The 10,580-nt window shown below is 53.8% G+C and overlaps 1 protein-coding gene across 3 annotated transcripts; it reads left to right on the plus strand.

Moving 5' to 3' along the window:
- On the plus strand, positions 1-8,186 carry H1-8 (H1.8 linker histone). Of its 3 annotated transcripts, XM_055259165.1 has the most exons (6): positions 1-113; positions 1,272-1,276; positions 4,128-4,387; positions 5,704-6,067; positions 7,464-7,528; positions 7,826-8,186. In XM_055259165.1, exons 1-6 carry the CDS (start codon positions 1-3, stop codon positions 8,057-8,059), a joined length of 1,041 nt encoding a protein of 346 aa, XP_055115140.1. In that variant the 3' UTR covers positions 8,060-8,186. The 3 variants fall into 3 exon arrangements, with proteins under 3 accessions (XP_055115140.1, XP_055115141.1, XP_055115142.1); XM_055259166.2 differs by lacking the exons at positions 1-113; positions 1,272-1,276; positions 4,128-4,387 and adding an exon at positions 5,026-5,183; XM_055259167.2 differs by lacking the exons at positions 1-113; positions 1,272-1,276; positions 4,128-4,387 and adding an exon at positions 5,026-5,177.
- The last annotated feature ends 2,394 nt before the right edge of the window (positions 8,187-10,580 follow it).

Consider the following 10,580-nt stretch of genomic DNA (forward strand, 5'->3'; position numbering starts at 1 on the left):
ATGGCTCCTGGGAGCGTCACCACCGACATCTCACCCTCCTCGACTTCCACAGCAGGATCATCCAGGTCTCCTGAATCTGAAAAGCCAGGTGAGCAAGAGGAGGCAGCTCCTCCGTCATCCCTGCGAGCCCACTCCCTGGGTTGCCCTTGACGCTCCACCCCCGCTCCTCGTCCTTTCCCAGCCTGGCCCCAGCACCCACCCAGGACTCACCCAGCACCAAGCTGCTGAGCTCAACTGCCTTTTGGCTGAAGAGCTGATCTACAGGTAGCAAGGCCAGGTAGGGCCTGGGGGCTGGGGCCGGCCTAGCTCAGGGAAGAGCCACAGGGCCTCCCAGCTGGAGCCCATTTCCTGCCGGAGACCGTAGCCCACAGCCAGGCTGCAGCTGTGGGCAGCTAGTTGGAGGGGCTGGGGCAGGAGCATGTTATGCAGGGCTAGGCATTCCAATTTTCAACCAAAAAACACCTCAGGGTTTATCTGGACATGAGGGTGCACCGAGGCAAACCACGCCCAGTTCACTCCCTCGAGGACCTCCCGGTCTGATGGGGAAGCCTGGCCCATGGCTCGGTGCTGTTTGCTAATGTGATGTGTGCTTCAGTGGCAGTAATCCAGTGCTGGAGGAGCCCAGAGGAGTCCCCTAACCCACTCTGGGAGGTCAGGGAAAGCTTCCCAGAAGAGGTGACCCTGAAGGATGGGTGTGCCTCAGCCAGGGGAATTGTTCTATTTGCCAAGACATCTAGGGAGATAGGGAGGGGGTCCCGGTGCCAAGAAGTAAAAGGGCAGAGTCAACTGGAAGTCAGAGGTGTCCAAACCAAGCTGCATTTTGAGCCTTGAAGGATGAGTGAGAGCAGCCTGCATGGCCGGGAGGAGAGAGGCGTCCCAGGCAGAGGAAACGGCTAAGGCCCAGAGGCCAGTGCGCCTGCAGCTTGTCTTGGAAGCTGCGTCTTCCTTCTGGGAAGGAGGGAAGTGCTGGGGCAGTGCTGGGGGAGCAGTGGGAGGAGGGGCCCATCACACAGGGCCTCCAAGGCCTTCAGTTAGGTCAACTTTTATATGGAATGGGGAGCCATGGATGGTTTCAAGCAGGGAAGTGAGGGGTGTGAGATGCAGCAAGGGGAATGCTTGGGGTGGGGAAGAGGCTGGGGCTGGGGAGTTGGAGAGGAGAGGCCAGAATATGGAGAGAAAAGCCTATGGAGAGGCCTCGAGTGGGTGTGGTGGGGAGGAGAGGGCCCAGAATGCACCCAGTTCTTGCTTGGATGTTGGGTAGGTATGGGCAGTGGGGGCATGGGGCATTCCTGGAAGAGAGATGAAGGGCAGGTTTGGGGGGCTGAGCTCTGTTCTGGACATCCTGGTATACAGCAGGCATGGAATAGCTACCGAATGAGGGGCTGGGGTGAGAGGGGACAGGCCTGAGGGAGAACTCCTGGGGGTGGCTCTCTGGGACAGACATGGTCTGGGGGAAGCAGAGGAGGGGTTGGAGCTGCTGGTGAGGTCAGGCCAAGCGAAGACCCTTGGGAAGCCCTGTAGCACTGCAGCTGGGAGGGCTCAGACCTCCTTAGAGGCCCCCATCCCCACTGTACAGATGGGAAGACTGAGGCCTAGAGGGCAGAATGAAGCTCCCAAGAACCCGGGAGTGACCCAGGACTACACCAGCTCAACGCCTTTGGCCCCCAAATGAATATTCCCACACTGGGCTCATCATGGCCAGGACCCAACAGGGGTTGAATTGGATTAGGTCTCTGTATAATTTTCTCTAGATCTAGAGTTTCATGTTTTTTTTTTTTCTATAAAAAAAAAATTTTAATATAGCCAATACAGCCAATTTCTTTGTCTTTTTTTTTTTTTTTTTTTTTTTGAGACAGGGTCTTGCTTTGTCACCCAGGCTGGAGTGCAGTGGTGTGATCTCAGCTCACTGCAGTCTCCACTTCCCAGGCTCAAACAATCTTCCCACCTCAGCCTCCCGAGTAGCTAGGCCTACAGGCACACACCACCACACTCTGCTCATTTTTAAAGATTTTCGTAGAGTCGAGGTCTCATGATATTGCCCAGAATTTAAGTCTTTAAATTCTGCAGATTGATCAGAAATCAACATTTCCATTCACCACATTTAAATCCGGTTTCATATTTAAATACCTTTTATGCATTTCATGGTGACTGACAACTTCTCACGCTTCCCCCACCCTTGATCCTACTTCATTTGCAACTTTTTTATAACACCTTATTGAGAAATAATTCCCATACAATACAATTCACCCTTTAAAGTGTACAATGGCTTTTGGTATACTCAGAGTTGTGTATCCATCTCTATAATCAATTTTAGGATATTTTCATCACTTCAAGAAAACCAGTACCCATTAGCAGTCACTCTCCACCCCCACTCCCTAGCCCTGGCAACCACCAATCTGCTTTCTGCATCTATGGACTTCTTATTCTGGACATTTCATATAAATGGAATCAGACAGTATGTGGCTTTTTCTGACTGCCTTTTTTCACTTAGTATGTTTTAGGGCTCCTCCATGTCGTAGCCAGGGCTTCACTCCTTTGTATGGCTGGATAATATTCCACGGGATGGGTAGAGACCACATTTTGTTCATCCATCTGTCGATCATTCATCATGGATGTTTGGGCTGGTTCCATCTTTGGGCTGACACGAATAATGCTCCTATGAACATTCGTGTGTACATTTTTGTGTGGACATGTGTTTTCATTTCCCTCAGGTATATACCTAAGAGTGGAATTTTTTGGTAACTTTTTATTATGAAAACTTTCAGGGCCGAGCATGGTGGCTCACGCTTGTAATCCTAGCACTTTGGGAGACTGAGGTGGGAAGATAGCTTGAACTCAGGAGTTTTGAGACTAAACTGAGCAATGTAGTGAGACCCCTGTGTCAAATAACAATAATAATAATAATAATACAAAAATTAGCCGGGCGTGGTGGTGCGTGCCTGTGGTCCCAGCTACTTCGGAGACTGAGGCGAGAGGATCACTTGAGCCAGAGAGGTCAAGGCTGCAGTGAGCCATGATTGTGGCACTGCACTCCAGCTTGGGTGACAGATTGAGACCCTGTCTCCATAAAACAAAACAAAAAACTTTCAAATGGATACAAAAGTAGACTACCAAATGGTCTGTAACTGCCTTCCACTGTACCCATCACCCAGCTCCAACAGTCATCAGCTTGTGGACGCTCTTGTTTCATCTGCTGGGTTATTTCAAAGCAAATGCTGGATTTATCATTTCATCTGTAAATATCTTTTATAATATTTACCTTTAACAGATAAGAACCTTTTAAAAAGCAATTGTAATACCATTAGCACACCTGAAACAATATTATCGCTAATATCCAATATTTCCTTCCGTGCTCACATTTATCTGTTGCCTTTCTTTTTCCAGTTGGATTGTTCAAATCCTGCTCTGGGAATGAGCATTTGGTTGAGAGGTTTCCTAAGGACCTTTAGTCCATAGCGTGCCCCTCCCACTTTTTCTTTCCCCCCTTATTTGTGGAAGAAACCAGGCTGTGTGCCCTGGAGAGTCTCTCGGTCTGGGTGCCTCTGAGAATGTGCACATAGCCCCTGGAGGTCCTGTAAACCCACAGTTACAAAATTCACCCAATTTAGATGTATTTTTCTAAAGGAATACTCCATTCTTTAAAAAGAGAGACTTGGCTGGGCGCGGTGGCTCACGCCTGTAATCCCAGCACTTTGGGAGGCCAAGGCGGGTGGATCATGAAGTCAGGAGTTCAAGACCAGCCTGGCCAACATGGTGAAACCTCGTCTCTACTAAAAATACAAAAATCAGCCAGGTATGGTGGCAGCGCCTGTAATCCCAGCTACTTGTGAGGCTGAGGCAGGAGAACTGCTTGAACCCAGGAGGTGGAGTTTGCAGTGAGCTGAGATCACGCCATTGAACTCCATCCTGGGGACAGAGAGAGACAGTATCTCAAAGAAAAAAAGAGAGAGAGACTCAATGAGCCTTGAAGAGTGACCGTCCGGGAGCTCCCATGCCAGCAGTCAGTGTCTTGGGGAGAGGGGGGCATCTGATCCTTGCTGGACCCTCACCCACCCCCCATGGGCCAGCTGATGCCTGCCGCTGAGTTGTGACTGGGCCCTGGGTGATGGCCTGCCATCTCTCCTCAGGCCCGAGCCACAGCAGCCTCCCGGTGGGACGCCGCCACCCCCCGGTGCTGCGCATGGTGCTGGAGGCACTGCAGGCGGGGGAGCCGCGCCGGGGCATGTCGGTGGCGGCTATCAAGCTCTACATCCTGCACAAGTACCCAACAGTGGACGTCTTCCGCTTCAAGTACCTGCTGAAGCAGGCGCTGGCCACTGGCATGCGCCGTGGCCTCCTCGCCAGGCCCCTCAATTCCAAAGCCAGGGGGGCCACTGGCAGCTTCAAAGTAAGCGCCCCTGAGGGAGGACATAGCCCAGGGTTGGAGCAATGGTCTTGGCCTCTGTGAGTGCTGCGGCCTCTACTGGAAGGCCTTTGCCCTCCGGTCCCCTGTCCTTGTTCCTCCTGTAGTCTCAGCCGAGATGTCCTCTCCTCCAGGAAGGCGGGTAGTGTGCCCTCTCTCAGCTCCCACTGCAAGAGTCACCCTGTTGCTGTCCAGGACAGGTGAACTGTTGCATGTTTGGGATCCCAGGGCCTGTGTCAGCTGTGCTAACTTCTGGGTCCTGGGCACGTAGCCCCTTCCTGGCATTCCTCACCACAGCAAAGGGTTTTCCCTCTGCTGGCACCTCCCTGAGCAGCCATGTCCTCTGTTTCAAAGGGGAGAGTTTCATCATTATAAGGAGGATCCAAGAGGGGACCCATGCCAGGTCACTCAGAGCTGAGGCAGGTCTGGGACAAAACTGCACCCCAACATCAGGACTGTCATCAGCCACCAGGAATACCTCAGGGACCAGACCCAGGGCCTGACTTGTCATTGCTGGGCCCCCTGCATCTTGCCTAACTTCCTGCATGTAGCAGCTGCCGTGACAGTTGCCATGGAACACTGGCGAACATTCTCAGCCTACCCCAAGCTGGTCCCTGTGGTTACCTGGTGACAGATCACAGAAAGTCCCACCCTGGTGGAACTTCTGGGCCTGGATCAGAGCCTGGACTTGCCTCACAGCAGGACCAGGCGGCTAGGCAGGGAGAAGAGCCAGAGGGGCGTCGGGTGTCTGATGCGGTGTGCTGGCAGTTGAAGGGTGAAGGTAGTTTCTAGTCTTGGTGATGGTGAGCCCTGAGGGTTAGGGGACAGGAAAGAAACAGCTTGCCAGGAGCCCTCCCTTCCCCGCCGCTCACACCCTTGGTGATGGTCCCACTGTAAAGATGAGAAGACGTGGCTACGGTACACAGTTGGAGGAGGGCGGAGGAAGCTGTGAGCCCAGAGTCATCTGACCTCAGCCCACGTTCTGCTGAGCATCAAGGGGCGAGGTGGTGGGGGCATGGGGCATGAGGCAGGGCAGCGCTTCAGGGTGGTGGGGGAGGAGGAGTCCAGAGGCACAATCTGTGGGAAAGCAGCAGGCCTAGGGTGGTTGAGAGATCATGAGATCCTAGAATCACAGTAGACAGTGCCTCCAAGGACAGTGACTTCATGCCTTCTCCCTGCCCCTCACTGCCTGTGGAGCCCCCCTGTTTGGAATGAGGCCTCCCATTCGGAGTCTTACGGAGGGTGGGGGGTGTGAGGCGCCTGAGGCTCTGCTTTCAGTCCCACCCCGTGTCCTTCTCCAGTTAGTTCCCAAGCACAAGAGGAAAATCCAGCCCAGGAAGATGGCCCCCCCGACGGCTCCCAGGAGAGTGGGCGAGGCCAAGGGGAAGGGCCCCAAGAAACCAAGTGAGGCCAAGGAGGACCCTCCCAACGTGGGCAAGGTGAAAAAGGCAGCCAAGAGGCCAGCAAAGGTGCAGAAGGCTCCTCCCAAGCCAGGCGCAGCCACAGAGAAGGCTCGCAAGCAAGGCGGCGCGGCCAAGGACACCAGGGCACAGTCGCGAGAGGCTAGGAAGGTGCCCCCCAAGCCAGACAAGGCCATGCGGGCACCTTCCAGTGCCGGCGGGCTCAGCAGGAAGGCAAAGGCCAAAGGCAGCAGGAGCAGCCAAGGTAGTTGTGTGACTTGTAGGGGGTGGTGTGGGGATGGGGGTCTTGACAGCCACTGGAGTAGGGGCGGGGAGCCAGCTCTGGAGAAGGGTTTCCTTATTTGGTGCATGTGCCCTGAGTGCTGGGCTTGACCTAGAGAGAGAGAACTCATGGTAGCTGGTTGGGGGAAGGAGGCAGACATTTCAAGGGTTATGAAGGGGGAAGCAGAGACCAGGAGCCTGACTCATTATTGAGGCAGGGGTCAGGGAAGGCTTCCTGGAGGAAGGTGTCTCAAGCAGGGCAAGGGCCTGTGCAAAGGCCTGGAGGCATAAAGAAGGTGGAGTTTTTAGGCTGGGCATGGTGGCTCATGCCTGTAAGCCCAACACTTTGGGAGGCCAAGGCGGGAGGATCACTTGAGGTCAGGAGTTTGAGACCAACCTGGTCAACATGGTGAACCCCTGTCTCTGCTAAAAATACAAAAATTAGCTGGGCATGGTGGTGTACACCTATAATCCCAGGTACTTGGGTGGCTGAGGCAGGAAAATCACTTGAACCCAGGAGGCAGATGTTACAGTGAGCCGAGATCACACCACTGCACTCCAGTGTGGGTGACGGAGTGAGACTCGGTCTCAAAACAAAACACAAAAAGAAGGTGGAGTATTTGAGGAACTGCATGTATTTCGGTCTACCTGCAGTTTTGGCAAGGAGAAGCTGTGAAGGGCAGCTGGAATCGGCTTTATCTGGAGGACACTGCAGAGCTGTGGAAGGATTCTGACAGGAAGCAGCTAGGGCTAGAGTTATTCTTTTTTTTCCTCTCTCTCTTTTGGAGACAGGCTCTTGCTCTGTCACACGGGTGAGTGCTGAGCCCAAGAATTAGAGACCAATCTGGGCAAGATACTAGGATCCCATCTTTGCAAAAAATAAAAATATTAGCCGGCATGGTGTTGCATACCTGTTGTCCCAGCTACTTGGGAGGCTGAGGCAGGAGGATTGCTTGAGCCTGGGAGGTCAAGGCTGCAGAAAGCTGAGATCGCCCCACCACACTCCAGCACAGTGACAGAGCGAGACCCTGTCTTAAAAGAAAAATAAAGTATCCTGGCTGCCAGGTGGAAGACAAACTAAAGGCTCGAGCTGACAGGCCCGTTAGACGTTGGCTTCGGTGGGCTTGGAGCACTAGTGCTTTGCATAGAGCAAGTGCTTCCGTTAACCCTCCAGCCACTCTATGAGGGGCATGCTATTATTCCCAGTCTTCAAACTAGGTCACTGAGGCTCAGAGTGGCTAAATGATTTGCCCCATGTCACACAGCTGAGTGAAGACCTAGGACCCAGTAGGAATGGGGGTTCCAGAGCCCCTGAAACTTCCTGCCCCACCAGCAGTTCCTCCTTCTTCCCCTATAAAACCTCCTCCATCAAATTCCAGGAGATGCTGAGGCCTACAGGAAAACCAAAGCTGAGAGTAAGAGTTCAAAACCCACGGCCAGCAAGGTAAGTGCCTACATGACTTTCCTGGCCTGGCTGCCAGCCCTGAACAGGCCAGAGTTTGGGCATCCCACACTCAGCCCCTGGAAGGGTCAGCTAGGGATGGGGCTCAATTTCTTTTCCTACAAAGCACAGTCCACCACCTTCTCTCTGGTCCCCTGGCACACTGGGGGTGTTGCCATCCCCATCTTACAGATAAGAGACTAAGGCTTAGAAGGGTGATGTTGTGTACCCAGAGCCACCCAGAGCTGGGATTTCAGCCCTTCCCAGCTGTCTCTTTGCTCCTGGTTTGCTTTCGTATAGGTCAAGAATGGTGCTGCTTCCCCGACCAAAAAGAAGGTGGTGGCCAAGGCCAAGGCCCCTAAAGCTGGGCAGCGGCCAAATACCAAGGCTGCTGCTCCTGCTAAGGGCAGTGGGTCCAAGGTGGTACCTGCACACTTGTCCAGGAAGACAGAGGCCCCCAAGGGCTCGAGAAAGGCTGGGCTGCCCATCAAGGCCTCATCATCCAAAGTGTCCAGCGAGAGGGCTGAAGCTTAGGGCCAGAGGCAGGGGCGGAGACAGACCGAGCCTCTGCCCTAGTTTTTATTCTTCAACAAACCACTGCTCTATTTATTTCATTGTAAGCTATTTATCAATAAAGACTTTTGTTTCTTTTTCCTCACAATTGATGTGAGTAGAGGCTGAGGTTCAAGGATTTGGCCATTCGGTCCTTCATGAACATCCGCTGAGCACCTGCTGTTTACCTGGCCAATGCTGGGGCTCAGATAGCAGGTCCTGCCTCAGGGATACAGACTGTGTGCTATATGGGGCTGCGGCACAGATATCAGATATCAGGATGCAAAGGGGCTGGCGGAGGGAGATTTACCCGGCCCTGAGATCAGGCTTCCAGGAGGAGGTGGCTTTTGATCCTAAAGGATGGGTAGCCATTGTCAGGCAGATTAGGAGGCAGAGGGTGCCATCTGAGGGGTGGGATGAAAGGAGGGGATCTGTTTAGAAAGAACCCTCTGGCGGTGGAAAGGAAGGATTAGAGTAGCTGAGAAGAGAGGGAGACCTTTCAGCCACTGGTTCCCGAGTGCTCCTGGGCCAGGCACTGTGACAGTGACAGGTGTTCTACTCCGCAGCCAGTGCCTGTGCTCTGAAGAGGAGGTGGGGCTGGGCCTTCAGCGGGGTGGGTAGGGCTGGCTGCTAGTTTAGACAGGGTTGGAGGGGCTGTCTGAGCAAGGACCTGTGTCTGGAGGGGGTACCATTTCAGCAGAAGGAAGAGTGAATGCAAAGGCCCTGGGGTGGGAACATGCTCCTCAGCCTGGGAGCCGCAGGAAGGTCTGTGTGGCTAGAGACCAATAAAGAGAAGGACAGGGATGGAGACGAAGTCCAAGGTGCTTTAAAAACATCTGCAGCACTCCTCACACAGAGAGACAGGCTCTGTGTCCCTACCCCTTGACTCTGGGCTCCATGACTACTTGACCAGTAGAATTTGGTGACAATGATGCTGTGACAATTTCTGGGCCCCATCTTAAGGCAGCTTCTACTTCTTGTGTTTGGGGACACTTTTTGTTTTGTGATACTCACTCTTCAAACTTGGCCACCACTCTATGGGAAAGCCCACGCAGCTTGTAGAGAGGAACTGAGGACTCCAATTTTCAGTCCTGCTGAACTCTCCGACCAGCTGCTACCACGTGCCACCATCTGAATGCAGCGTGTTGGAACTGCATTTTCCAGCCCTAATTGAGCTGCCCCAGCAGAAACCTGGTGGGACAGGGACAAGCCTTTCCTGCCAAGCCCTGCCCCGACTGCAGATTAGTGGGCAAAATAAGTGACTGCTGTTATTTTAAGCCACTAGGTACCGGGATGCAGGGCCTTGTAAGCCAAGGGCAAGCACAGTGGGCTTTAATTGTCATAGGGAACCATTAGAGGACGGCAAGCAACAGAGTCTCTGCAGGGATGTGGGCGGGCGGACAGGCCTGTGAGGAGGCCCCTGCCACAACCCAGATGAGGGGGGTGGTGGCCAGCCAGGACATGCTCACAGAGGGAGGGTTAGAAGTGGTAGATTCTGGATCGCTGTTGAAGATGGTGTGAACAGGCTCTGCTGATGGATTGGATGTAGGAAGGGTCACTGATGAGTCTGCAATTTGGGGTCTAGACAGGCGACTGCTGGGTGACCATTTCCTGGGGTGAGGACTCGGCACGTGCTGGGAGGCTGCCGAGATATGGTCCTGATGAGAGGTGGCAGCCTAGCCACGGGGGACAGAGAGAAGGAAGGGGTGGACTAAAGGGAGTCAGAGGCAAACTGTACAGGACTTGAGAAGAGGGCAGACGGGGTGCAAAGGGAAGCAGGCTGCTCAGCATGGGGCATCAGCCGCTCCCTTCCTGCCCCTGCTCCGCCACTCCACCCTCTCCTCCTGGAATCCCGGCTTTGCCTAGATGTGCTGACAGCCTCCCTGGGGTGTCTGTAATGTGGCTGCCAGCAGGACCCAGAGGGGCACCCAGAGCAGATGGCAGGGTGGGGCTGGGCTGGTGCTTCCTGAGGAGGGGTCTGCTCCTGCCACTGCTCATTCACGGCTTGGCCCGGTGCCGTGGCACCTGCCGGCAGACTGCAGTGCGGGGGGCATCAGTGGGCATCTCATGTCCATGAGCTGGGAGCAGGGGTGGGGGGTGTCTAGCGTCCATGAAACCTTGGGCAAGTTACCTCCCTTAGCTGCAATGGTTTCTTTCCTTTTCAAAGGAATTTAGTTTGAGGATGCTACATCAGGGGTCCCCAGCCTCCTATGACCCTCAAAGGGTAGGAACCTCCCTCCTGCCCACAGCTGCCAGGTCCTCAGAGCCCCAGATAAGGATGATAGTTGGTTCATGGAAGGTGGCCACCTTCTGTGCTGAGAAACGACTCTGGAAACTAGAGATTTCCTCCATTTGCAAATACATTTCTAAACGTCAAGGAGGAACTGAATGTTAATCAGACATTAAGACAGGCTGTGGAATATTTAATGACTTAGAAAGATGTTACTGACATATTGTCGCATGGGGGAAAATCAGGTTGCAAAATGGTGTACACACCCTGATC

The sequence above is a fragment of the Symphalangus syndactylus genome, chromosome 21 (assembly GCF_028878055.3).
Source record: "Symphalangus syndactylus isolate Jambi chromosome 21, NHGRI_mSymSyn1-v2.1_pri, whole genome shotgun sequence".
Lineage (NCBI taxonomy): Eukaryota > Metazoa > Chordata > Mammalia > Primates > Hylobatidae > Symphalangus > Symphalangus syndactylus.